Source organism: Rhizopus microsporus, assembly GCF_002708625.1.
Source record: "Rhizopus microsporus ATCC 52813 unplaced genomic scaffold scaffold_10, whole genome shotgun sequence".
Lineage (NCBI taxonomy): Eukaryota > Fungi > Mucoromycota > Mucoromycetes > Mucorales > Rhizopodaceae > Rhizopus > Rhizopus microsporus.
Window position 1 is genome coordinate 424,070 of NW_019671925.1, and position 24,745 is coordinate 448,814.

Sequence of the window (24,745 nt, forward strand, 5' to 3'; positions counted from 1 at the left end):
CGTCTGTAATATATAAGACCAAAGTGACTTTATTCATACTCAAAAAACGGTCCAAATAGCTAAAATATATTTCGAACAATGCTTATACATAGGCGATATAAGTGCGTGTTCTAATTTAATTATTCACCTGCCTAGTTTTAGATTCAAAGCCTGTATTGGTTGACAATGGCGTTCTGTTAAAATGATTGCTCTTTCTTTTTTTAATGGCTGTTCTAAGCTGTAGACCTTGTTTATTTCATTTTAGGAACAATAATGAGTAAAGTAAAACCGTGTAACATGTCAACGTCTGGACGTAGCATAAAGACAGCTTATATGTATATTTGAGCATCATAATTAAACAAAGGAGAACCAGATGATACATGAAGGCCATTTACCAAATGTTGCAAATAGTTTAGACGACGATTATTCATTTATGTTGTCTCTTTACTGTTCTCTTTTTTCTTTCTTATCCACATCCTGCTACAAACAAATGAACAAAGATAAAATACACACGATTATCAAGCTAATTCAAAATCGTAAAAAAGCCGAAGCAGAAGCAAGAGGTAGGTTGAATCACCACGTTTTATTTTTCTTCTACACGTAATATATACAGTTGTTTATTGTTATTTGTTATTGTTATTTAGCTTGTGAGAACTGTGGAGAAAAAGAGCATGCAAATAAAAAAGACAGTTGATGTGTAAAGTATGGTCCTGAATCGCGTAAAGGTAAATCTATACAAAGCGCACTAAAGTCATCTTTGCAAAGAAGCTAACAAATGTTGCGTTTAGTTGGCTCTAAAAGCAAAAGAATGAATGAAATACAAAAGCAGGAGCTTAGACGCCGGAATGACAAAGAAAAAGATGACTGTTATACAAAAAGACAATTCGTCTTTGAAGTAAGTATTCAAGCAAACAGAAGAAGAAAAGAAACTAATACATAGACTTATGCTAGAGTTAAGCATATAAAAAAAGCCTGTCTGAAGATCGTTTTTTTTACCATGACAAAACGATGATACCCGTCATTGCATTTGGAAACGAGACGTTGAAGAAAAATCATGTCAAATTCAAGGGACACAAGGTTGGCCTTACAGATGTGCTGTATACCGAGCTAAAGAAGAAACAAAAAAGTGGGGAGGCAATCATTGCACTTGTGGATGAATATCAAACGTCGAAGGCCAGTATTTTAAGACAAACATAATATATTTTGATATTGTTTACTAACTTTTCCTATCTTGTTACATAAGATATGTCACTATTGCAACGAAATGTCCCTCACTCATGTACTTTCTGGTCTTCACAGTACCCTAACCTGCCAAGATTGTGGAATACTGTGGAATAGAGATCTTAATTCAAAGAATATTTATAACCTTTCTGAACGCTTGGTAGCAAGTGAGAATCTTCCTGCTCCGTTCAAGAGACAATAATTTTGTGATTATATCGCCGTACCAAACACGGTTCTTCCTTTGATGGAAGTTTAGATTTATACAGGTATGCTTGTTAACTATCAAGTGTTTTTGCACTAGCCTTACTTTGTCGGGCTCCCTATATCAAACTTCAATTTTTTGTATTGTGTCTTCACTTGATTTTGATTGGACTAATTTGTATTCTTTTTTTACTGACGATCCTCTTTTGCCATGAAAATCAAAATATCTCATTTATTTTGCTAACTCAATCGAAAGCCAAGGCATGTAAAAGTATACTCAGCATGAATTACCAATGTGGAAAAATGGGTTTGGAAACACTGACATCGTTTGTGCAACGGCTTTATAAAGCATAGGCTGGGGTGTTTCTTTTTTTCTTTTTCTTCTTTTTCTTCTCGTAAAATGTCACTCAAGGAGATCTCTAGAAACAAATGCTTTGGTGGACACGTCATCAAATATCAACACTATTCAGAAGAACTACAGTCTGATATGAAGTTTAATGTGTTTTTACCAAATGAGAGTGATACACGTCAAGTACCTGTCATTTACTTTTTATCTGGTTTGACGTGTACCGAAGACAACTTTATTCAAAAAAGTGGTGCTATGGCCGAAGCAGCCAAGTATGGTATTGCTCTTGTCGCTCCAGATACATCTCCACGTAAGATATTGAATAGACAAGATAATGATTGCATATATATATTTATATATATAAACTATGCATGTTAGGTGTTGATATTGAGGGAGACAGCGATTCCTGGGATTTTGGAAAGGGTGCAGGATTTTATTTGGATGCCACAGAACCCAAATGGTCCAAACATTATCGTATGTATTCTTATATTGTTAAAGAATTGTTTTCTCTTGTTGACCAACAATTGCCTGTGGTATGTGTGTAACTGTGTATATGTGTGTGTATATGCTTACTCTCTTTTATCTTTAAAGGATGCATCAAAGGCCTCTATTATGGGTCATTCGATGGTAAATATGAAAATAGGAAGATATTTTTGATATTAAATACTTTTTATAGGGAGGCCATGGTGCATTGACCATTTACATAAAGAATCCTTCAAAATTCAAGGCAGCTTCTGCATTTGCACCTATTGCAAATCCCATCAATTGTCCTTGGGGCCAAAAGGCGTTTTCTAATTATCTCGGTGCTGATAAAGAACTATGGAAGCAATATGATACCGTTGAACTATTAAAGACATACTTGAATGAATCAATGAATGTCCTTGTTGATGTTGTATGTTTATATTTATGCATAATTGACTATCACTCATTTGTTACTAGGGAACTGCCGATGGCTTCTTGGAGAATCAATTACTCGTCGATGAGTTAAGAAAGATAGTTCGTGCATTGAACAGAGATGATGAATGGCATATTCGCTATCAAGATGGCTATGATCACAGCTACTTTTTTATTTCTACATTTATTGCTGACCATATCAAGTTTCATGCAAATATATTAGTAAAATAAACAGCTTTGCTTTAATAAGCCACTCTTTCCTTTTCTTTTTCTTTCTTTCTAGAAATAAAATGGTTCAACAAACCAAGGTTGACACTGAAGAGAATGAAAAGTTAAAGACACAAATTGACGCATCCATCAGTACTGCAAGATCTCTTGTTCAATCTTGGCTTCCTCCACCAAAGCCAGGAGAAAAATTACAAGACGATGACGATGACTTTACACTGACAAAATATTCAACCGGTAGACCGGACAGGTTCGCAAGAAACAGAGAGAGAGAGAGAAAGAGGACTAAAAGATCTATCCTAGGCTTGGCCTTGGTGCAAAATACTTGTCACATAAGGAAGCAATGAGACATAACGAAAGTCATAGACCTGCAACTAAACAAGAGATTCAGCTAAAAAATAAGATATTGAATCAGAATAGACGAGTGAATACATCAAAAGAGACAAACAATAAAAAGAGAAAAGCAGACTCTGATGATGACGATGATGAAGAAGACTCAAAGACAAACAATACCAAGAAAAAGGCAAACAGACAAGGAGACTTTTTATCAATGTATCTAACAGAACAAGCAGCCAAAAAGAAAAAGAAAAAGAAATAGTTTATTCAAGCTCCAGCCTCAAATAAAAAATAATAATATGTACAAAAAACTATATACAAACAACAAAAGCGTTAACTTTGTTCGATGCGGTTTGCCATTAGTTTATCGTGTAAGCCTTGTAAAAAATTGTCATTGGCAGGAGCAGGAGGAAGTCTTTTAGTATGCTTTAATTTCATTTTCTTGAATTTCACTATAGGATGATTGGTGTAAGGATGACTTTTAAAACTGCTGTAACCACTCGTAATATTTGTACTTGCCATAGCAGACTTTTTCTTTTTATCTTTCTTCTTTTTATCCTTCTTTTCCTTCTTCTTTTCGGCTCCTTCACTAGCTGCAACACCAACTGCGGGCTGTTCATCTGAAAATGTAACACTCTTTCTACGCGTGGGTACATCGGTCTCTGAAGGAGACGCTGGCTCATCTTCACTCTCACTACTATGATCATCCGTAATATGCATTGCCGAAAGTTCAGCAGTTGTACCATTTCGAATGGTATTCTCAATCGTTAATGGATCCTCTGACAGAACCATATCTTCTAGCACAGGCTTTCTTTCATTCAATACAGTAGGTACAACAGGCTCACCCAGGTTAAGAATGTGTTTCTTCTTGTCTTTATTCTTCTTTTTATCCTTCTTCTTTTCTTTCTTTTTATCCTTTTTCTCTTCTTCCTGTTCTTCATGGTTACTATCCATGTTAGTTACAGTAGACTTGGCTTGATATTCTATATGATGAATCGTCATAAGCAAAATAACAAACATTCAAAAAAAAAAGTCATACGATCACTTGTCAACCAGTTGGGGTCAATAGCCGATCTTAGTAAATCCTTAACAAGTGGAAGAAGTTCGATTTGCTATGAATGGTCAGCTTATGATTCTTGTCTCTTTCTTTTTTGTTTCCACTGTTCACGGTAAAACACTTACGGACCAACTTTCTCGTGATAAAGATCTCAAATCATTCACCTAAGCATATTTGATAAATTAAATGTATACATCTCTCTTATTTAATATCTTACGGTCACGATGCGGTTCTTTTCAAGAATCGAAAGATCATTTTCGACATCTTTGTCTGACCAGTTTTTTTCTTTACCAATACGTTTTAATAGTTCAGTAACGTGCTATATCTTCTATTAGTTCCCCTTTTTTCTTGTTTTCTTTTTATTCCTTGTACCAAATCATTCGAAATAGGTTCCACAGCCATCCTTTGATTATTTATTTAATAATAAACAAAAAAAAAGGGAAGGAAAAAAGGAAATCTCTTTTAAAAGGGGAAATAGGAGGGGTGTGGGTTAAAGTCGCCGATAGAAATTGAAATGAATGCCATAAAGGGTTATTCTGTCAGTCGCTTATTGGTTCTCCGATGTAGAAAAACAACTGTTTCATGGAATTCTACCTTTTCCCCCCGGCTAAGACTTATGCAATAGTTTTACATATAAAAAAAAGATCGTCATTGGTGATGATGATGCAATTAAAAAGGCATATAGTTCATCTTGTTACTGTTTTGAAGTGTGGTGTGTAACGTCGTATCTAACCCACATTTGCACATTGGGCAGGAAAAGGATCATCGTCATGACGATGGATCGCCAAGAATTTTGACATTTATAGATAGCTCAGATTTTATTTGAAATAAGCTGCTACTAATTATAAAATGTGGCTCTGTCTTAGATGTCTACCAAAACGTTGGATGTCCGATAACAAAATCTTGGGTTCTTCTAAGCTAGGGAAGTGCCCACCCTATATAGAAACATTAGCTCCATATTTTATTAATATTACATAACTTACACAGTCAGTTTCAGTGTATTGATGTAAATTACCAGAGGTTGCTATCCAATCTCTAGGCAACTACATACAGGGAATATCAGAGTTTGTACTGTTTAAATAGGAGCTCTTACCTTGAAAACGTCATGGTCAAATGCGGATACACCCATAGGAATCTTGATACGGGGAGGAACCAAGTAACGCAGTTCGTTTTGATGAAGACATTCATAATAAATACGAATAGAAGAAGACATTGTGTTGGTTATCCAATAGATGGATACCTGTGTAAGAAATTCTTTTGAACTAATTGTTGGTGGTAAGGCTTCAGTATCTCGTCTTTCAGCAGGATGACACGTCCAGTCATGGTACTTTTCGAGCATCCAACCTATCATAATCTATTAGCGTGTGTGATTTATCCTTGTTTATGTTTATTACCTAAAAGACCAACAGGACTATCAGATAAACCATAAGCCAGAGTGTATGGTTTTGTGCCTTGAATCGATCGGTATCCACAGTCATAATTTCGCTCAGCATTTGCAAATGTTGCGCCGCCAAGATTGACCTTTCCTTTACCATACATTAATTTAAACCCTAATATTATACTCAACAGAAACTTGAGCACTTTCCAAGGGTGGAGCAAGAGGTTTCTTGGCGTGGGTAACGTAGGCAAAGCCATAGGTAAATTAGTATGGAAGGCCGCACAGTGATTATTATGCTTAAGAGCAATCTGCCTTCCGATAATTCCTCCCCAGTCGCCACCGTGATGCACTAAAGTTTTAACCATAAGTTTCTTTTCTTTCTGTTCTTTCTGTTCTTTTCTTTTCTTTTTTAATGCAAATCTAAAGTTTCCTTACAATACTTGTCATATCCCAAGTTAATCATCAGGCGGTTGATGATAGATGCCATTTTTTTCACACCATAGCCCTTTACTTTGGGCGCCTCTGAGTATCCATAGCCAGGTAAACTTGGAACTACGACATGAAACGACTGTCGACAGATAAGCATATATCACACTAAATTCATCACTGTTTTACCTGCCCATTATTTGCTCCATCTCTAAGAGGCTCGATTAGCTTATAAAATTCATAAAAAGTAGAGGGCCATCCGTGCAAGAGAACGATCGGGATGGCATCAGGGTTGGAGGAAGGTTCGTGTATGAAGTGGATCAAGAGGTCATCAATTTTCATGCGATAATGATGCCATCGATTGATAGTTGTCTTGAGCTCTTGCCAATCAAATGAATGTGCCCATTCTTCGACAAGTGGCTTAACAGCCCAAGTAGGCGCACCATAGCTCCAACCATAGTCCTCCTCGAGTTCATTTGGCCATACAACAGAATTAAGCTTTGCTTGAAGTTGGTCTATCTGTGCCTTTGTGACATCAGGAACCTCAAACTTTTCGTATTCTCCTTCTCTCATTTTTAGCAAAAGAGAAGACTGAAAGAAAAGTAAACCTTATTTATAGATTCCATAAAAACCAGCACCTGTTGTACCATCGGCGGTTTGTGCCCGCACAGGTTTAAGCAGTCAGTTATCTTTTCAGGCCTAAATGGTGCTTCCTTAATTTGGAATAAATAAGATTACGTGAAGGCATGTGGAGATTGCGCTTATGGTTAGGAGGGAGGAGAGAGAGAGATAGAGAGAGAGACGGTTATAGTATAACAATTGGGCTATATCTTGTAAGTAAGCGTTTAATATAGTTATCATTTCAGTTTATGCTACCGTAAGCACGTGGACGCGGTTTAAATAGCCCATCACCAAAGTTGTAATAAGCCCAACTTGCGCAGTAGATCACAGCACAACACGGTTATGCTATAGAATGTTGAGCAGCCATCCATCTTTTTAATCAAAGTGGGTCCTTGAACACAAGTATCTCTGTCTGTTTGTGGGTTTTAAGTAAAGAGTGGTTTTCCAGCTACTGTCTGCTTTATATCCTGATTCACTACAACGTGTCTAGTTACCAAATACGTAAAATGCATCATTAACAGGCGGGCAAATGACCGGTTATCATGAAAACATGGACTATGCTATATAGAGTCCCATTTATTGTTGTGCCTTTTTACAGTTACCATGGTTTCATTTCGCATAAATTTTCTTACCAGTCATTGTAACACAAACACTGAGTCTGCTGTTACCTATCATCAAAGATAGGAAGCTTTTCTTTTTTATTAAAATATTCTTATATACTTGACACATACATAACTATACAATGATATATGGTACACGGTATTTTCAAATTTGCTCATTTGACATGTCCAGCAAACTATGAGATATTTATAAGTAAACTTATAATGGATGAATATCAGTAGTTTTGTACCTCTCTATTGTTTCTGGCAGCTTTCCTTCAGTTGCTTGAAGGATCATGAAACAGACACCTGGTTCAATGTTGGGAAACATGGATACAATCGTACTTAAATGTTCATCAAATTGTTTTCGAGCATCTTCCTCTTCTTGCACTCGTCTGGCTGGTAAGATACGTTGCTGTTCGTTTAGTAGATTAGCAGGTACTGGTAGCTGCTGAGCTAATGGAGCTGGTTCTTCATGTGATTCTTGTGAACGCTGTCGACTTCTCTTGGAACTTGATTCTCCTTCGTTATCATCAGAAAAGAGCTTCTCGACAAAACTCATCGATTTTTGAGCAATGCCAGATCCAAAATCCACCGAAGGCTGCTCCTTTTGAATTCTCTTGGCATGCCATGGATGAAGCGCATCCTCATAACTAATCTTTTGTTTGTCGGATATGGTCTCTTTTGGTTGTTTCTGCTCCAGTTCATTCATTGTTTTCTCAATGTTTCTATATTACTATTAGTCATCTTGAATAGTTTACAATTGAAAACATTTACGCATCAAATTCTTCTTTTGATATCGATAGTGAACTAGCATCCATTGTCTCGATAAACTCAATAGCGCCCATCTAAAAATGACATTGAATGAATGTAATCTGATGAGATGAATCAAAGCTTACGAGATTTGTTAAATAATATCCAGCCTCTGCTTGAAGATGATCTGGATGTCTGAATCTGGATATATATCTATAGTGTTTTTTTTTTTTTTTTTTTTTTTTTTTTTTTTTTTTTTTTTTTTTTTAGTTTGATAATGATATAGCTTGTAAGGATAGCTTACTGCACGTTGGATATTAATCGAGGAGGGTTTGATCGGATAACGACGTATATTAATAAGGGAAGGAAGATATCTGCTCCTCCTTCTTCTTTACTCATGTGTTTAATTAAACCTATATAATCATGTTTATAACAAGGGAAGGTTTTACGCATATACTATGTTTTTACCAAATATGACTTTGCAGCAATTCAATATACAGATAAGCTTATCTCTAGGTGCCTTATAATTGTTCATTTTTAATAGCTCTGCTTCGGCAAACGTCAGAAAAGATTCATTATCTTCTGTTTCAGGTATATCAAGATGCTTTTCCTTAATCCATTGAAAAATACTAATCTTGTGATGTAAAATATTATCCTTTTCTTTATCATCCATTGTACTTGGTGCAAACGTGCTATAGGAAAACTGTTAATGTCTCTATTTGGTTATAGGACGTCTTCACACACTTTACGCATTATATAATCTATTCATCACTAATTTCTCCATGCCTTCTTTTGCATTCTCGAATTCTTTTTCTGAAATATCTTTCCATATGTCGCATTCTCTCATTCGAGTAAAAGTAAACTATGTTTTGGGTTCCTGTCAGTTTGTTTTCAAAAGAGGTTTTTTTGTTACATTTAAAAAGTCTTGAATAAACTTTATTTGTTCATTCACTGTCCATGTTTCTCTTCTATAAAAGGCTGATATAAAGCTGAAATGTATAAAAAGTTGAGCAAAAAGGGAGTGATGGTCCTACTGTATATTTACCCTTTAGTATAACGTGCAATTGGAGCAGCACTAGGGTCTTTCATTTGGTCAAGGAATCGATGAAAGTCAAAGGGTGGCATATCTGTTATCTGTTGTTGCTGTAGAGAAGGGCTTGGAATAGACATGGTGTGCACACTTGAATGTAAGATAATATATATGAAGAAAGAGAAAGCCAAGATTTTTTTTATAAGGACTCGGGGTTACTAATGTTTCGTCCACTTGAAAAAAAATAAAGCAATTTTTCCTGCTGCAACCAACTATTTCAGATTAAGAATTATACTTTATTTCAGATACAGTGAAGTTAATAAGGATTTCAAGTAGAAGTTAAATTATTCAGAAGGTAGTGGCTCAAGTATAGAAACAATCAGCTTGATACATCCATCTTGTCATTGCTAATAATTTCAAACATAGGATCAATCAAGTCCCCTAAGCCCAAGATCTTGTTTACTTTCACGGACATTTGTAATTAGACTGTTAATTCAAATATATACGGCAAACAACAATACGTGTGTACTTGCCACGACTTCTCAACAAAGGCTGGCTCCCCGTGTTGATTCATGCCTCCTTACTTCTTTGTTCGGATTATTTACTTGATCCATTCAGAATAGAGGAGGACAAGGTCTTTTGATCGGTTCAACCCTTCTACTGCAAAAGACTGGAGGAGAATAGCTCACTAACGTATTTCTATGGCTACTAGTTTAAATAGATTTGCCTTTATCTACAAGATAAGATGAATTTTTTTAAATATGAATATGTACTCACTACTTTTTTTCTAGCTGTTGTACAGTGGTTTAATAGGTATGCTAGTACATGCCTCAACCATTCTTCCAGACACATTTCTTCAATCAACAACTTGCGACTCTTCAATTTTCCTTTTATAACTAAGCAAAGCTGTCCAATTGGATTTAATTCAGGCGAATGTTGAATATGGCGTCAGGTACACCACTCTATAACTTTGAGTTTCCATTAAGATCCGTGATGTGAGGCAGAAAATGAATGGATTTGATAAAATACGTAGTTGTTGTACCTCTTGATATTGGTATGGGATTATCTTGAGCACTATTCTCATTTATGCTAATGTGCTCTATTACTGATTACTTTATAATAGACTCATATGTAGTGCGCTTGTTGGATTTTTTTTTTTTTTTCTTTTTTGTATCCATCCTCTCTTTATTTGAAGCTTCTCTTTTTTTGGTAATGACTTCTTTGTTGCAGCATGAATGATACTAGATATATGTATAGCACCAATGGTTGTATACAATGGGGCTTCGACTCTTTTTGCTATGGCGGGTGTTCCAAAATTGGATCTGACTGAATCATTCCTCAAATCGACATGAAACTCAATTTTGTCAATAAAGATACAACTTTTTTGTAAAATATAAATCAGTATCTTTCTATTTCATGAATTTTAGAAATAGAAAAGTCCACTAACTGTCTAGACAAGTATTGATAATATATTTAGTATAAAGCTGAGATTCTCATTTAGCAGACTTTGAATATATGCCTCATTTTCAAATATGGGTGACAAAAACAATTTCAACTCAAGACATATATTTTGTTTAAAGATGATATTTTATTGATGGTTCAAATGAGCGCAAAAATAAAATAATAAAATAAACATCCACCCGGACCCGTTCAATCCGTTTGGAAGTGAATGGTAGCGAAAAAATCCCTAATGGGTACAAGGGTAAAAAATGCAAACGGAAATTAATGAATAGGGTTATCGATGAAAAGTTAAATGGATTGCTTTAACCATACAAGAAGCTTTTGACCATGGGAATGCTTAGTAGGGATCAGTTTATTATAGTATAGCTGATCTAATTCATGTTGTAGGGAGCATAAAATCGGCCATTGCTGAGACCAGGTGAGGGCTAGGTTTGGGGGAACCGAAGGGCGTAAAGGAAGCATATTCAGAAGGAATGGCAATGGATCTCGTATTGTTTCAGGCATGAACAGATGTCGATGCATATCAAGGCAACTAATAGCGTGATTTTTAGATAGCTGTTGCGTTGGATGCTTAGGACATGGTCGAGATTTGCCACCAGGAAGCCAGCCTAATTTCCAGCGTATACACCGACTGCGCTCTGACTTAGACATGGGCAACCAGAGTATAGGATCCAGAGTGATTGATTAACGGCAGCTAGAAAGCAGTTTGAAGTTTCGGCATCGTTGGCGGATCTCTAGATTCTGTTGCAAAAAGTGCCGTTTGGCAGCCTTGAGTGAGCGAGTATCAGGTTCATCCGTAGTAGACAGCACCGTTTTCCAAAGCGCTGTACGAGAGAGAGCGTACCACTGGCTTCGCCATTTATTTTTGAGAAAACGCCAAATTCCATAGGTTTGACTGTAACAAATAATAAAAGAGAGCCCATAAGAAGCAAAAGAATGAATGAAGAAATGATTAGTAAATCAGTTACATGTTATTCTTGCATACTGTCTTTTAAACAATAAAGAAAAGATCGATAGCTAAGATCATTAGAGCTATTGAGCTTAAGTTGTGTGCCAATAATTTCTGAAAAATGTTTATCCTCGAAAAAGATTCACACAAATTTTAACGGGCTTTTTCTTTTTGCTTTATTATGCAGCCTGTTTTTCAGACAACAGAGATGGTGAAAGGATCAAGAGAATGTGTGCCACTTGACGATAAGACAACTTTGATGATTACAATATTCTTGTGCTTTGGTATAGTTGTGTCTTATTTACCTCAACATTATCGTATTATTGCAAACAAAACAAGCGAAGGCTTTAGCGCGTGGTTTCTCCTGTTGGGTGTCATATCCTCCTCTTCAAGCCTTTTGAACATCACTGTCCTTCAGTGGGATGCTATCGTGTGCTGCAAGTCTCTTGTAAGCTCTCTAGTTTATCATTCCAGGCTGATATATTTATATGTTTTCTATATCTAGTCCACAGGAGCATGTATAGAAGGACTTATGGGAATTGTGCAGATTGGAATTCAGTGGTCCATGTTTTGTCTTGTGTAAATTAATTCTTCTGAAGGAATAACTTTATTTAATCTTTCCTCTATTAGCTTTCTTCTATACTTGATTTACTTTCCAGAAAACAAAAAGAGAGAACCTCATGCACCCACAAGTCTTCATTTAGAGTTTCCCAACAAAATTCAGCCACCCATTTCTGCAGAATGGAAGATGTCACTTTTAGTGGCAACGCTTTGCATAGGACACCTCGCCATTTCGTTCTTTATTTCTGTATTGCTTTTGATTATTGTAGGCGGACCTGAACATTGGTTAACCAACTACTGGGCTGGATTCTTGGGTGTTTTAAGCATGCTGTTTGCTTCCTTTCAATACATCCCGCAGATATGGAAAACATGGAATAGCAAAGTAAAAGATAATAATAATATGCAGACACTAGGTTGTAATACAGACTAGGTTGTAGGTGCTTTGAGTATTCCAATGATGATGCTACAGACACCTGGAACTGTACTGTTTATGTATGCACTGATCGTCCGTCCAGGAACCAACTGGACAGCATGGATACCCTATTTAGCTACCTGCATCCTGCAAGGTGTATTGCTTACTATGTGCATTGCTTGGCACTTTAGAAATAAGCGATTGAACATCAGTGACTTGGACGGAGCACCTGAGCCGACAGAGGCAACACGTCTTTTGCAGTAGACGTTGTGGCATAGTTACATCATTATCAACTGAGTTGAAATACCGCGTCCTTTTTTTTGTCATAAAATAAAGGTATCCCTTTCTTTTCTTCTTTTGATTAATAATGGCTACAGTAGAAGATATTATATTTTTGGGAACAGGCACTTCTAGCTCAGTACCGACCGTTGCTTGTCTTACAGACCCTGCAAAGTCTTGCTCGGTTTGTTTATCTGCAATGACACCTGAGGGTCATAAAAATAATAGGAAAAATACTAGCTTGATTGTTAGATTTCGAAAGCATGATGATCCACCTGAATCACGATTGAGGTAGATTATGATAGTAATGGTCATGCATTATATGTATATTCACTTTTTTGTATAAGAAATGTACTGATAGACTGTGGAAAGACATTTTACAGTAATGATGATAACGATTATGATAATAGCAGATGGCCCTGATTTTGTTTTATATAGCAAGTGCAATCACCATACTTCCTCATTATGGCATACGTGAGCTGGACGGTGTCATCTTGACTCATGGTCATGCTGATGCATGTTATGGACTGGATGATTTGAGAGGATGGACCCTGGGTAGTTCAATCCAATCTCGTATCAATGTATATCTATCATCTGAAGCAATGGAATTAGTTGCAAGAACATTTCCTTATCTAGTAGACTCTTCACTAGCCACAGGAGGTGGACAAGTAGCAGATTTTAAATATCATGTGCTTGATGCAAACAAGCCATTCATTATCGAGGGACTAGAATTCACGCCTCTTGAAGGTATGCGGTTAAAGAGTGTTATTACAGTGTAAAACTAGAGGGTTGTTTTTAGTACATCATGGTATCTATCTGACGACAAGGGAGCCTTATTACTGTTATGGCTTCAAGTTTGATGGTGTAAGCTACATATCAGATACAAACTATATCCCTCCGCATACGATGGAATTGATTCAGGATAAAACAAGAGTATTCATTGTAGACTGTCTAAGATGTAAGTGTAATAAGTGTAAGTCTATATACTTTAACTAATGATGTCTACAGTAACCGATCCTCATCCATCTCACTTTTCATTAGAACAATCTATTGAAGCAACTAGACAAGTCCGAGCATCCAAATCATACTATGTTGGATTTACACATAGAATAGACCATGATGACTTGGAAAAGAAGTTGAAAGAGTTAGAAGCTAAAGAAGGAATGAAAGTGTCCCCCGCTTACGATGGATTACGAGTCGTATTAAGAAATAAGGGTGAAATAATAGAGTCGTCTTATCTACAGCCTACAGAGATCATCATTAAGGAATAATAAAATGGAAATCCAATTTGAGATGATCTGAAAATTAGACGATTCACTTTTTTTTTTGGGACATGTATCTACGTATCTATTCGATATTAGTTTGCAACAACTGCAAAAATATGTTTTTTATTGCTGAAAAAATTTGGAACGGGAAGAATCGATCCGCTATCTTTAGTAGGCAAAGCACCACATTGAACGTGGTTGCTCCCTCGGCGAGCTTAAAGATGTTTACAGGTAAAAAATATAGTTTTAGCCATTTTAACATTTGTCTAAACTAATATTTTTTTTGTCCAAAAAAGGTAAAAAAGGGGCGGTTATTTAAAATTAAGGCACCTTTTTTTTTTGAAGCCCACCTTGAGCCCTTCTTTTTTCTTTTAAAAGTTTTAAAAAAAATATCGGGTGATAATAGTGTCAAGAAAAGAGAAAAAGAGAGAGAGAGAGAATATTTTTAGATACTTCTTTATCTTTCTTTACAGTTGAATAATGAAACTGTTTCTTCTTTTATGTATTATTATAAATACTGTCTATGCAGTAGACTATTTTGACATTTTGAAAAAGGAAGTGTATGAAAAACCTTCTGGCAAAGTACGCACTTTCTATATGACTGCAGAGGAGGAAATATGGGACTATGCTATTCATAGTTTAAAGAACAAGGTTCCAGGTAAAATGAATACTTGTCTTATCAGAAAGAGAGAGCTTATCCTTATTTGAAGTCAAAAATGGTCTTGGTACAAAGTATTACAAGGCACTTTACTACGAATATACAGACAGTACCTTTACCAAAAAGAAGAAAAAGCCTGAATGGCAAGGAAATATGGGCCCCGTCTTGAGAGCTGAAGTTGGAGATACCATTGTAGTCCATTTTTGGAATAAGGCCACTCGACCTGTGACTATGCATCCTCATGTAGGTCCAAAATAGTTTATTACTATTACAAGTCACTCATTACGCACAGGGCGTATTTTATGAATTTGAAAACGAAGGTGCCATTTTTAAAGATGGATACGAAAAGGCCGCTATAGAGCCAAATCAGAAATTTACATATACCTGGACAGTGCCTCCCAGAGCTGGTCCTGGGCCAACAGATGAGAACTCTGTTGTTTGGGGTTATCACTCTCATATATCAGAAGGTGATATCTATGCTGGTTTGTACGGTGCAATAGTAGTGTATAGACCAGACACCTTATCTGATAAGGAAGTTGTTACTTGTTTATTCAGTAAGTTTCTATCATCTTTTGATATAAGCATATACTCATGTATTGTTCAGTATCAGATGAGCGTCAGTCAGCATATTTTGATAAATCAGTCTCTACTCTTTATGATAAAGCAAAGTTAAAGGATGATACAGGGATGCATAGTACGAACAATGGATTTCATGTTATCAATGGCCTCGTCAATTCTTCTCCCATAGATCTCGTATTCAAAAAGAAAAAGGTTGTTTGGCACCTTATCGGCTGGGGTACTTTTTGGGATACTCAATATGTGAAGTGGGAAAATGCTAGGGTAACTTTGAATGGCAAACGAACGCATCAAGTACGCCTTTATCCTGCATCATTTTATACAGTTACATTACAATTTAAAGAATCTGGTCAATGGAAGTTTGGTTATTTAGACAGAGAGAGTGAAGGCATGATCATGCATTATAATGTTAGCTTGTAACATTGCTTTGTTTTCTTTTTTTTTTTACATCTTGTACATATACAACCATACACTGTACCAATCAAATATATATTTACACATAATGTTCATTTACAAATCAGTGAGTCCTTCTAATGCTAATGCTTCTAGTGTTCGACTAATAGTCTCTGTCGTAAATCTTGTTCCTTTTTCCGCTTCATAAATCTCCGCTAGCTCTTCATCGGTTAAGAGCATGTTATAGTCATCAAGGTTCATATAGAACCGAGCACTAGATGAGTTTGCAACATTACGCTTCAAGTATTCCACCTGATCAAGGCCGTCCATCATGACACCATCGACATCTACATCCACATCAACCAAGTAAGAGTCCTTTGTGCTCTCCATTTCTTTTTTACTCCTTGACTGTGGTGGATTGACTTGTGGATCATCTATCATGGTCGCCGTAGGTTTTGGTAAAGGCGGTGTGGTGTTTGTATTATTAGATGCTATCGATAGACTGTTGGTAGTATTATTATTATTGCCTCCTACGACGGCATTGTTTGTGCCTGGCCTATGTCTGCTTACTACTGGCGAGGTAGGTTCAAATAGGTTATCGAGTAAATCTATGTATATCTTTAGTTCACTGCAGCCTTTCCTGTGGATTGATAACTTACCATTCTTTCTCTTTTTATAATAGTCCTCCTTTTCCTTTTCTTTCTTCTCCTTCAAGTTCTTCAGCTCTCGTTCCTCCTCTGTCATCATTTCCGAGTTCAGAAATTTGAGCCGTAGACTGGTATGCTTTCTGAATTTCACTTGTCCGCCCCAGAGCCATTGAGGAAGTGTGATTGGTATGGTTACTTCGAAGTTTTTAAAGTTTTCAACAAATTCGAATTCTTCACTTGATATTACATTAGTATGCAAATGTCGTGCATATTCATTCATCACACTTGAGTTGCTCCACATTTGTAGCTTTCGTAAACAGGCAATGACTAGACCAGTAACGTTTGCACCGTCTAAACAATGAACATAGAGTGGATGATTGATTGGATCTATAATAAACTATACGTTTGTCGTGTTTAGTTTGCTAATCTCTATTCTTTTCACTTTGTATGTCTTACTTGTAAAGCCATAAGAGTTTTATTATATGTTAGAGGAATGTTGTCTTCTTTCATTTTATCCACATTTAAATGTATTAATTGAATATTATTCTCTTCACAAAACTGCTGCATCTCTGGCATTAGCTTATCAGGAATAAGTGAAAGTATTGCCTTTAGTTGTAATCTGTTTTATTCGAGAGTTGTATAAGTTGTTTATTATATTACCCTATCTTTTTCTTTACCTTTTCAAGAATCGTTTATTTCGTGGTTTGGGATAACCCCCACGGAAGAGGTTTTCTTCTACCATAGCAAAACGGAATGGGGGTATCAGTTGAGGTAATTTGGTTATTGACATTCTTTTGAAGAAAGAAAATAGTAGTTTAAACAAAAAACAAATTTAAGAAGCCTATGGGTTCGCAGATCAAAAAATCACCCGGGCCAATACAAAGAGTGACGAGAAACTGAAGAAAAAAAACCTTATAATGAGGATCAGATAACAAAAGGGCCTTGAAGAGGCGGATTGATATGTAATGGATGGTTAAGGTACTCGAGATATAAAATGGTTATCCGCTATTGTTTTCATTTGATAACTGTCGTCGGAGGCTTTGGAGAACCTGCGAAAAAGCTTGTTCAAGCAAAAGAAAAGTGTGTTATCAACAGAAAAAGGAAGATAAAAGCAGTTGTACATGCGAAGGCGTTGCATTGTATTCGTGCATATAAGGTGATGATAACTACATGTGTATGACGAGGGTTTACCTCCTGCGAGCTAGCCAAGGCCCCAGCAAATACATTAATTCCTAGTCGAATGATCATGGGTATCTATAGAATATTCTCGCAATCGAATTCAATCAACTTCACTTGTTTATTTCTTAGGCTAAGTCAAAAGAAGATCTTCAACTATAAACAAAGCAAGTGCCAATGGGCATTCGATTAGAGTGCGTTTCCTTTACTGAAATGAACAGACATTAATTTAATCATATAAAAGTAATATTAAGCAAGGAAACTTTATTGTAAAAGTGAATATCAATAATATATAAAAATGCTCTCTAGGTTGAACAACCCCAGAGAGAGGGAAAAAAAGATCAGATTAAATAACTGTGTAATAATTTATTCTACAGCTAACATATCGAAATGATAAAGTCATATGGACTGTTTCGTAAGTTTCTTCTTCTTCTCCCTTTGTCATAGTGATGTACCTTAGTAAACAGCAACTGTTCTGTTGCAATTAATTCAATTGAAAGAATTAAAGTAGTTACTGTATTTAAGAGCATGACCTTTTTATCTAATACAAATATTGGTTTATGTTCTGCTTACAAGTAGAATACCCATAGTGACAGGAATAAAAAAAGCTAGTCATTTTTCTTTTATTACGAGTAACAGGCAACAATGAGGATATCTATCATTACATTTGCAGACATGGAATAATTAAAAGCTCGAGTGAAGGATGAATCTTGATACTTGTAAAATAAAGTCTAATGCCCACCAAAGGAATGGAAATCGAATTTGATTAAAATGTATCTCAGCGAGCATTTAGGATGGTTAATCTTTATGACTTTTCTAATTGGGATTAAATTACTCATACCCCTTCTTTTTTGTGCTGTATACTAAAGAGAATAAAGGCTGCACTTAATCAACTAGATGACAGCATTCGTTACTACAGTGATGAACTGCTATGCCACCATATTGGTTCTACTCTAAGGCTTATTGAATTATTTTTTTTGCTGTTTTATCTCCATATAAGGCTGATTTTTATCCTTTTGACGTTCATGCATTTGTGTATCCATATTCTCTTTCATGGTTATAAAAAGCCCTTTTCTCATCGTCCAATAAATCACATATTTGATAATACCTTTCATTCATAATATGTGAGTATCCATGCAAATAAAGCCATTAAGTGAAGTATGTCGCGTACCTTAGTAACCCATTCTGTTTCGAGCGCCATTTGAAATAGTTTATGCAGACTTAGAAGATCCATTGCTTTACTATAAAAATGAACGTATAGTCATCAAATCTATTACGATCACAACCATCGCTAATGTTGGTCTGTATTTCACAAGCAGAAGGGAAAAAGATAGGGATATAACAACAGGGAATAGAGGATAAACGTTTTACCTTTTTTATATTTTTTTTTTTGATGTTTATTAAAATTAAAAATAAAACATTATACACTCTTATGTTTTCCTAAGACAGCAATTCAACCACCTTTGTTTCATGCTTGATAAACAGGTTTTGATACATAAAGGCTAAGGTGATTTGATTTTGGTTCTTTTTAGCGAAAAATAATAATTCGTGATTACTTTTATGAAACAAGCCAGAGTGGCTAACCAAATGGATTAATCATGGTTGACTTCTTTTGATTGGTAAATAACAACAGTAATGAAATCAATTGCATGTGCTCCACAGAATCAATGACCTAGTGCTCTTCCAGAAAAGCCATATTTTTTTTGTTTACTATCAGCTGCATTTTTAAAGGATGCCATCCTCCTCTCAACCTTTTCCCTTGTACACTTAATTCTCACTTTGCTTTTTTTTATTAAATTCTTAAAGAAAACGACCAGGAAAATAGAAAAACACATATTGGGAATGAGAAAAGTGAGGCAATCATAATAAAAAAAATTATATGCGTGAGGCCAGCTTTATGTAAACAAGTGGCCTTACAAAAAAAAGGGGGCTGTGAAAAAAAAAATACAAAAAAAGGTGGAGGGAGGCATTCGGATGCTCAGATATGTTCTAATATGGAAGAGATAGGGAATGGACTATTTATTTATTCATTCATTATTGGAGAAAGGAGGAATGAGTCATGACCCACGTAAACAAAAACTATAAAAGAGACCATCATCCTTTTCCTTTTTTTTTCATTTTTTCATTCTTTATCTCTTCTAAAAATTCTCCTACGGTTTTATTATTTTCTATCTTGAAAAAGATGCAATATCATTTTGGGGTAACCTCAAAGTACATATAACAAATGTCATCGTTTAGAAAATTCACTTTTGCTGGCTCTATTTCATGGTTCTTGATGCATTTTACTCTATCATAATGGTCTCTTACGGGGTGAAGCCTTAAAGAAATATCTCATGCTCGCTAATACTCAAAACGTCTACGCATGCTCAAAAAATGCTTGCTACTGCTTATCAGTACACTCAAATACTCAAACACTCAAATAATCAAACAAAATACTCAAATATCTACAGATGTTTATCAAATCTCTGAATAGACCAATGAACGCCTACTCATGCTTATCAATGCCTACAAATGATCATCAGTACATGAAAATGCTAGTGAATGCTTGTCCCATGCCTATCAGCGTCAGAAAGTTTCTAAAGAATTTTGCTCATGTCTGTCAATATCTGCTGCTGATTAATACTACTTTGAAGTAACTACATATTCAAGTCCTGAAGCCACAAGAAACATAATCAACCTACTTTGCCTCTATCTGCCACACTCTATCAAGCTCTGATACAAGAAAAGGAAAAGTATAAAACAAAAACAAAAACTAGCTAGACAGGTCGCTGCTTCTACCCTGGATCACTCCGAGATGCTCCTACTGTTATGGCTCTGCCTCCACAGCTGATGAATGACCAGTAAATCCTCCCTTACTGCTGAGCTTGATGGTTGCGATGCTCCGAAGGTTCAATATTTCGAAGTCTCCACGGTCTTCATTCCTTTCGAAACGCTTCGTCCTAGGTACTTAGAAGTGCACTCTTTGTACGTTGAAGCACCTCTTTCGTTGAATTTACCGTGGTATGGTTTTGAGGTTGACTTTTGATTTTTGAAATTTGAGTCTTGAGTGCTTTTTATTCATGAAGGGTTTACACCTTGTAGTCTTCCAGCATGCAGTCTATGGCTTTAGTCATCTTGGGTTTGAAAGGTAGTGAGAATGTGGCTATCTGGACTTATGAAAAAAAAAAAGAAGAAAATCTGTATTTGCTCTCTAAACCTGGCTATTAAAAGAAAAAGCCTCTACTTATTCAAAGCACTCTCTCTTTTTGGAAATCAAGTTATTGCTTACTTAAATAAAAACTTCATTTTGTTACTTCCACACTCTGACTTTTTGTTCTTTAATATGACTACCTTCATATTCGTTTGGCGTACTCTCAAATGTATATGGCTGGCTCAAGACAAAAGAAAAGAGTTTTTTCAGCACAGTTTTTTTGGCATTCTTCTTTGAGTTATGCTATGTGTCCTCATCTATTTAACTTGTGGCTTTATATCAATGCTTCTGTAGTCCTGCGTGGTCTCAGGCTTTCCCAATATCTGTTCGCTTTTGACGTGTAAATGAAGTACCTGTAACAAATGGCTAACAGCAAGCGCTTATATTCTTATTTCCGCATTATCGTTACAGATTCGTTGTATCTTTCAGAATATTGCTTCAACAGAATGGTATGTAGCCGCTGTAAAACAAACCGGAGACACAGATAGATTTGATGGCGCAGACTATATGGTTGTTGTGGATTTAATTAGTCGTTTCTTTACTGGATCCTCTACTAATGTTGCTAAAGGTAGGACTGCAGAGGGTGTTTGGGGCCTAAAGGGTCAAAGCTGGCGAGTGAAAAAAACATCACAGCATTGAACTTGTTTCACAAAAGCATTAACGGAGTCAAATGAACTAACGTCGCAGCTAAATTTCCAATTGGATATCGTTCTGTTGAAAGGGTTCGGGCTTATACCGAACGGCTGAGAGAATCTAGATTAGTTTTAATATTCTTTGTGAGGCATTTTATAAAAGTTCATTAAGTCTCTTTGTTAAAGAGAAAGAAAAAGAAAAGAGAGCAATTAATGTTTATTTAAAAATTGAGGTATGATTTGTGTGTTGCATTGTAGCTGTCCAATGCATCCCAGAATTGTGATACGGCAGCTCTGTCCATGTATCTTCGTTCTCTATGTATCTATATTATATATTTAGTACTAGTCTAATAATACAAAAAAAGAAACATTACATTGATTTCAGACACTGCCCATTCTGATATTGGTGATTGAATAGTTTCAGATGTCCACTTGGGATAAAAGCCCTTGACTGGATATGTAGAGAAGAGGGTTAATATTGACACATTGTGTTATCTTTATACTTACCATTACTAAACAAATCCACAGGTTTTTCCCATTTCCATCCTTTGAATTGCCAGACTTTTCCTGTGACAAACACACAACATACACGATCCCTTGATGTAAAACACAATGAGTTATAAGCTAAATGTATAGCTTTTTTCATATATACCAATCATTTTGCTTAAAATGTGCTACTGAATCGACTACGTGGTATGGCACAGACTGTCCGTTTGGCTTTTTGCGTTCAACGATAACACGATCTGGTTTCTTTAATCCTTCATTTCTTAACTCTTGGGGGTCGACATATCTATAAAAGTTCGTCAGATCGGCTTTTCTTTATATAAATCCTTCTTACGTTTGATCTTCCAGGAACTGTTTAATATTGTAAAGCGTGAATTTTGCTGTAGGCGCAGCTGGTACAATAATAAGAGGAATCTTGTCTTTGCTTGACAATTTCTGATTTTTAGTTGCTGTTGTAGCTCCTGTTGTCAGTTTTGTACCATTTTTACTTGGGTTGGCTGAGGAAGGTTGTGAGGCTATTGGGAACAAAACAGAGAGAATAAGCACCTTTGTATCGCTCTACTTCTTTGACAATTACCTCCTGGCTTTGATGTCGCGTTGGGACGTCCATTGACTGGCACTTCTTTTCCAAGGACTAATTGCTTTGCTAAATTGATGGCATGTGTAAAGTTTTTGGTTCCTTTCAGAATAGATGACCTAGTCACTATTTCACGTTCGCGACTAATGACTTGTTTCACGGCTTTAATTGAATCTTCTGATTTGAGTGGTGCTGTCTTTGCTTTCTTCGTGCTTGTTTCTGTCGTGGAGCCTTCGTCGCGGGCTCTTTTTTCTAAATTCAATCTGTTAATAACTTTATCATCTTTTCTTTCTTGATTGTTATACCTGGGGAGCTTGGCCGTGTTATGTTAGGAAGTTGGCTGACCTTTCCGGTAAGGAAATCCAATATCTTTCTTCTATCAACAATGGCTACATTTTCAATTTGTCGTGCTTGACATTCTTTAAAGTAAGCAGAATTATCCAATTGCGCTGTTTGGACAAGAAAGATCAAGGTGTCCAGAGTATATGTACTGCTATCTGCAGATGTGGCAATCTTTTTAAAGTTGGTGGGTGTATCGCGAGGGAATACTGAGTCGTTACTAAATTTTATACTCTTTGCATCTATAATGTTGGAGACTGCGTTTCCAAAAGCATCCAATAATATAACTGGTTTATTATGAATGGTTGATTCACGAAGAAGTGATAATGTATCTTTGGACATGATTCTATTTAACAATACAAACAGATAAAAAAAGATTTGTTTTGTAAAGAAAAGATGTGCGGGAGAGAAAAGTTGTGATTGAATACACGATATTCACCAATGACGTCGCTTTGTTCTTGGTCTGCTTGCTATTCAAGCAATTTTACCTCCCTTTCCTCTCTTACTTTTACTACAAATCACAAATCATTGATATAAGCTATACAAAATACGTTTTAAGCTGTTCTTTTCATCGCTATCACAAATAGCCATTTTATTTTTGATACGCCTTCAGAGCTAATGTGGGTGTGCGACTTCATATTTCTAAATGTCAAATTTAACTCTCAGTCATCTTTTGAAAGATTTTTTTGTTTTTGCTTTGTCTTTAACAAATGGGCAAGAAGAATTCAGAAGACTATGTACATGGAAGCAGCAAAGGAGCCAAAGGAGGTAGTTCAAAAGCGACTGGAAAGCGTCATACAAGGTTAGACATTAGTACTGTTGATCATAGCAAATACTTATCCTGTCATATAAAGCTCTGGTAAAGGATCAAAGTTTGATCGCTATGCAAAGGCAAGCTATTTTGCTCCTGGAGAGGAAGAACATGGACAGTGTAAGAAAAATAGAACATAGATTTATAGTGCTCAAGTTAAATTGTATTGTCCATAGTAGAAGAAGATAATAAATCGAGTATTCCTATGCCAGTCGCCATGTGGGTAAGTTTCATCCTGTTCCTTTGGTCTTCCAAGTACTAAGCTATCTGTCTATAGGATTTTAAGCATTGCGATCCTAAACGTTGCTCTGGTGTCAAGCTTGCCAGATGCGGTATGTTGACAACGCTAAAGTTAGGACAGCGTTTCCGAGGCATTGTTGCTAGGTAACAGGGCTCTTTACAATACTTCTTGTTCAAACTCATTTTTCAACAAATAGTCCTGTTGGTGAGAAGGCAGTATCACCAGCTGATAGAAAAATCGTGGAAATGTATGGAGCGGGCGTTGTCGATTGCTCTTGGGCAAGGATTGATGAGGTGCCATTTACAAAAATTAGAGGACCTACAGATCGCCTTTTACCGTATCTAGTAGCTACTAATCCTGTTAATTATGGTAAACCTTGGAAACTGAATTGTGCAGAGGCTCTGGCAGCAATATTCTACATCACTGGATTCCCCGAACACGGAGAAGCATTGCTCTCCAAGTTTAAATGGGGCCATGCATTTAAAAAAGTAAACGGGTAAGTGACTTTTTCTTTGGGGGAATGACTAACTAACAGGTTTTTTTTCCTTCTATCTTAGTGGTTTACTTTCACGGTATGCCAAGTGTAAAGACTCTACAGAAGTTGTGGCTGTACAAAATGAATATCTTGCACAATTAGAGGCAGATGAACGATCGAAGGAAGCTTCAAAAACGGAAGAGCTAGATGATAGCGACAATGATGATTTATTAGTCAGGAATAATAACCGTGACACCGCCTTTACCGCATTTGATGACTCTTCTGAAGAAGAAGACAGTGAGGAATATGAATCAGAAGAAGAAGAAGAAGAGCATAGTGAAAATGACTCTGATGTAGAAGAAGTTCGTGATAAGCTGGGAAACACTAATATTCGTTAGCATTGATAAAGATTATCCTCTGACAGACCAAATGTCGTACTCTAGAAACTTTGGCGTATCAGCACACCAAAGTGTAACCGTGCTGTTGCCCTAATTGCTCCCTTTTCTTTTCTTTTCTTTTCTTTCTTTTTTTTT

General features: G+C 36.2%; 14 protein-coding genes across 14 annotated transcripts; 7 read left to right on the top strand and 7 right to left on the bottom strand.

Moving 5' to 3' along the window:
• Nucleotides 1-987: 987 nt before the first annotated feature.
• Nucleotides 988-1,317, top strand: RHIMIDRAFT_238361 (uncharacterized protein; the record flags this gene model as incomplete). Its single annotated transcript, XM_023608946.1, has 2 exons — nt 988-1,156; nt 1,223-1,317. The coding sequence occupies 2 exons, from the start codon at nt 988-990 to the stop codon at nt 1,315-1,317; spliced, it is 264 nt and encodes an 87-aa protein (XP_023465400.1).
• A 484-nt stretch (nt 1,318-1,801) lies between these two features.
• On the top strand, nt 1,802-2,872 carry RHIMIDRAFT_203957 (putative esterase; the record flags this gene model as incomplete). The annotated part of the gene is made up of 5 exons (XM_023606723.1): nt 1,802-2,057; nt 2,126-2,280; nt 2,339-2,374; nt 2,424-2,639; nt 2,687-2,872. The coding sequence occupies 5 exons, from the start codon at nt 1,802-1,804 to the stop codon at nt 2,870-2,872; spliced, it is 849 nt and encodes a 282-aa protein (XP_023465401.1).
• A 59-nt stretch (nt 2,873-2,931) lies between these two features.
• On the top strand, nt 2,932-3,464 carry RHIMIDRAFT_238363 (uncharacterized protein; the record flags this gene model as incomplete). Its single annotated transcript, XM_023608947.1, has 2 exons — nt 2,932-3,116; nt 3,170-3,464. The coding sequence occupies 2 exons, from the start codon at nt 2,932-2,934 to the stop codon at nt 3,462-3,464; spliced, it is 480 nt and encodes a 159-aa protein (XP_023465402.1).
• Nucleotides 3,465-3,535: 71 nt separating this feature from the next.
• RHIMIDRAFT_238364 (uncharacterized protein) lies at nt 3,536-4,661 on the bottom strand (the record flags this gene model as incomplete). Its single annotated transcript, XM_023608948.1, has 5 exons — nt 3,536-4,185; nt 4,242-4,314; nt 4,385-4,423; nt 4,477-4,578; nt 4,632-4,661. The coding sequence occupies 5 exons, from the start codon at nt 4,659-4,661 to the stop codon at nt 3,536-3,538; spliced, it is 894 nt and encodes a 297-aa protein (XP_023465403.1).
• A 440-nt stretch (nt 4,662-5,101) lies between these two features.
• On the bottom strand, nt 5,102-6,636 carry RHIMIDRAFT_203766 (epoxide hydrolase domain protein; the record flags this gene model as incomplete). The annotated part of the gene is made up of 6 exons (XM_023606712.1): nt 5,102-5,194; nt 5,243-5,302; nt 5,353-5,603; nt 5,654-5,986; nt 6,073-6,205; nt 6,253-6,636. The coding sequence occupies 6 exons, from the start codon at nt 6,634-6,636 to the stop codon at nt 5,102-5,104; spliced, it is 1,254 nt and encodes a 417-aa protein (XP_023465404.1).
• Nucleotides 6,637-7,480: 844 nt separating this feature from the next.
• On the bottom strand, nt 7,481-8,011 carry RHIMIDRAFT_255955 (uncharacterized protein). Its single transcript, XM_023611200.1, has one exon. The coding sequence runs from the start codon at nt 7,993-7,995 to the stop codon at nt 7,504-7,506; it is 492 nt and encodes a 163-aa protein (XP_023465405.1). The 5' UTR covers nt 7,996-8,011; the 3' UTR covers nt 7,481-7,503.
• Nucleotides 8,012-8,131: 120 nt separating this feature from the next.
• On the bottom strand, nt 8,132-9,161 carry RHIMIDRAFT_203695 (uncharacterized protein; the record flags this gene model as incomplete). The annotated part of the gene is made up of 6 exons (XM_023606707.1): nt 8,132-8,249; nt 8,341-8,449; nt 8,505-8,728; nt 8,786-8,898; nt 8,950-9,025; nt 9,082-9,161. 6 exons carry the CDS (start codon nt 9,159-9,161, stop codon nt 8,132-8,134), a joined length of 720 nt encoding a protein of 239 aa, XP_023465406.1.
• A 1,515-nt stretch (nt 9,162-10,676) lies between these two features.
• RHIMIDRAFT_17599 (uncharacterized protein) lies at nt 10,677-11,100 on the bottom strand. The gene has a single exon (XM_023605770.1). The coding sequence runs from the start codon at nt 11,047-11,049 to the stop codon at nt 10,816-10,818; it is 234 nt and encodes a 77-aa protein (XP_023465407.1). The 5' UTR covers nt 11,050-11,100; the 3' UTR covers nt 10,677-10,815.
• A 584-nt stretch (nt 11,101-11,684) lies between these two features.
• Nucleotides 11,685-12,713, top strand: RHIMIDRAFT_285187 (uncharacterized protein; the record flags this gene model as incomplete). Its single annotated transcript, XM_023613247.1, has 4 exons — nt 11,685-11,924; nt 11,982-12,055; nt 12,107-12,419; nt 12,468-12,713. 4 exons carry the CDS (start codon nt 11,685-11,687, stop codon nt 12,711-12,713), a joined length of 873 nt encoding a protein of 290 aa, XP_023465408.1.
• Nucleotides 12,714-12,816: 103 nt separating this feature from the next.
• On the top strand, nt 12,817-13,999 carry RHIMIDRAFT_285188 (uncharacterized protein; the record flags this gene model as incomplete). The annotated part of the gene is made up of 5 exons (XM_023613248.1): nt 12,817-13,019; nt 13,076-13,110; nt 13,167-13,475; nt 13,528-13,686; nt 13,737-13,999. 5 exons carry the CDS (start codon nt 12,817-12,819, stop codon nt 13,997-13,999), a joined length of 969 nt encoding a protein of 322 aa, XP_023465409.1.
• Nucleotides 14,000-14,473: 474 nt separating this feature from the next.
• On the top strand, nt 14,474-15,647 carry RHIMIDRAFT_244177 (Cupredoxin; the record flags this gene model as incomplete). The annotated part of the gene is made up of 5 exons (XM_023610033.1): nt 14,474-14,495; nt 14,523-14,651; nt 14,677-14,894; nt 14,944-15,205; nt 15,256-15,647. 5 exons carry the CDS (start codon nt 14,474-14,476, stop codon nt 15,645-15,647), a joined length of 1,023 nt encoding a protein of 340 aa, XP_023465410.1.
• Nucleotides 15,648-15,730: 83 nt separating this feature from the next.
• On the bottom strand, nt 15,731-17,074 carry RHIMIDRAFT_17632 (uncharacterized protein). Its single transcript, XM_023605771.1, has 5 exons — nt 16,945-17,074; nt 16,724-16,886; nt 16,280-16,664; nt 16,191-16,228; nt 15,731-16,122 (listed from the first exon to the last, which is right to left on the bottom strand). Exons 1-5 carry the CDS (start codon nt 17,055-17,057, stop codon nt 16,105-16,107), a joined length of 717 nt encoding a protein of 238 aa, XP_023465411.1. The 5' UTR covers nt 17,058-17,074; the 3' UTR covers nt 15,731-16,104.
• Nucleotides 17,075-21,467: 4,393 nt separating this feature from the next.
• RHIMIDRAFT_292598 (CDC73-domain-containing protein) lies at nt 21,468-23,214 on the bottom strand. Its single transcript, XM_023613907.1, has 7 exons — nt 22,652-23,214; nt 22,347-22,598; nt 22,104-22,284; nt 21,918-22,055; nt 21,773-21,861; nt 21,640-21,716; nt 21,468-21,588 (listed from the first exon to the last, which is right to left on the bottom strand). The coding sequence occupies exons 1-7, from the start codon at nt 23,025-23,027 to the stop codon at nt 21,487-21,489; spliced, it is 1,215 nt and encodes a 404-aa protein (XP_023465412.1). The 5' UTR covers nt 23,028-23,214; the 3' UTR covers nt 21,468-21,486.
• Nucleotides 23,205-24,734, top strand: RHIMIDRAFT_255971 (DUF367-domain-containing protein). The gene is made up of 6 exons (XM_023611201.1): nt 23,205-23,487; nt 23,540-23,616; nt 23,673-23,719; nt 23,774-23,880; nt 23,934-24,233; nt 24,295-24,734. Exons 1-6 carry the CDS (start codon nt 23,396-23,398, stop codon nt 24,608-24,610), a joined length of 939 nt encoding a protein of 312 aa, XP_023465413.1. The 5' UTR covers nt 23,205-23,395; the 3' UTR covers nt 24,611-24,734.
• The last annotated feature ends 11 nt before the right edge of the window (nt 24,735-24,745 follow it).

What these genes read in the sequence shown, in the direction of transcription:
- RHIMIDRAFT_255955 (XM_023611200.1), bottom strand. Translation starts at nt 7,995, where the DNA reads ATGAATGAACTGGAGCAGAAACAACCAAAAGAGACCATATCCGACAAA.
- RHIMIDRAFT_17599 (XM_023605770.1), bottom strand. Translation starts at nt 11,049, where the DNA reads ATGCATCGACATCTGTTCATGCCTGAAACAATACGAGATCCATTGCCA.
- RHIMIDRAFT_17632 (XM_023605771.1), bottom strand. Translation starts at nt 17,057, where the DNA reads ATGTCAATAACCAAATTACCTCAACTGATACCCCCATTCCGTTTTGCT. An exon ending in AATAAACGATTCTTGAAAAG is followed by an intron (nt 16,887 to 16,944) that starts GTAAAGAAAAAG and finishes CGAATAAAACAG; the next exon opens with ATTACAACTAAAGGCAATAC. An exon ending in TTATAAAAAGAGAAAGAATG is followed by an intron (nt 16,229 to 16,279) that starts GTAAGTTATCAA and finishes AGATATACATAG; the next exon opens with ATTTACTCGATAACCTATTT.
- RHIMIDRAFT_292598 (XM_023613907.1), bottom strand. Translation starts at nt 23,027, where the DNA reads ATGTCCAAAGATACATTATCACTTCTTCGTGAATCAACCATTCATAAT. An exon ending in CATTTTAAGCAAAATGATTG is followed by an intron (nt 21,862 to 21,917) that starts GTATATATGAAA and finishes TTTTACATCAAG; the next exon opens with GGATCGTGTATGTTGTGTGT. An exon ending in TGTGGATTTGTTTAGTAATG is followed by an intron (nt 21,717 to 21,772) that starts GTAAGTATAAAG and finishes CTACATATCCAG; the next exon opens with TCAAGGGCTTTTATCCCAAG.
- RHIMIDRAFT_255971 (XM_023611201.1), top strand. Translation starts at nt 23,396, where the DNA reads ATGGGCAAGAAGAATTCAGAAGACTATGTACATGGAAGCAGCAAAGGA. An exon ending in ACTGGAAAGCGTCATACAAG is followed by an intron (nt 23,488 to 23,539) that starts GTTAGACATTAG and finishes TGTCATATAAAG; the next exon opens with CTCTGGTAAAGGATCAAAGT. An exon ending in GCATTTAAAAAAGTAAACGG is followed by an intron (nt 24,234 to 24,294) that starts GTAAGTGACTTT and finishes CTTCTATCTTAG; the next exon opens with TGGTTTACTTTCACGGTATG.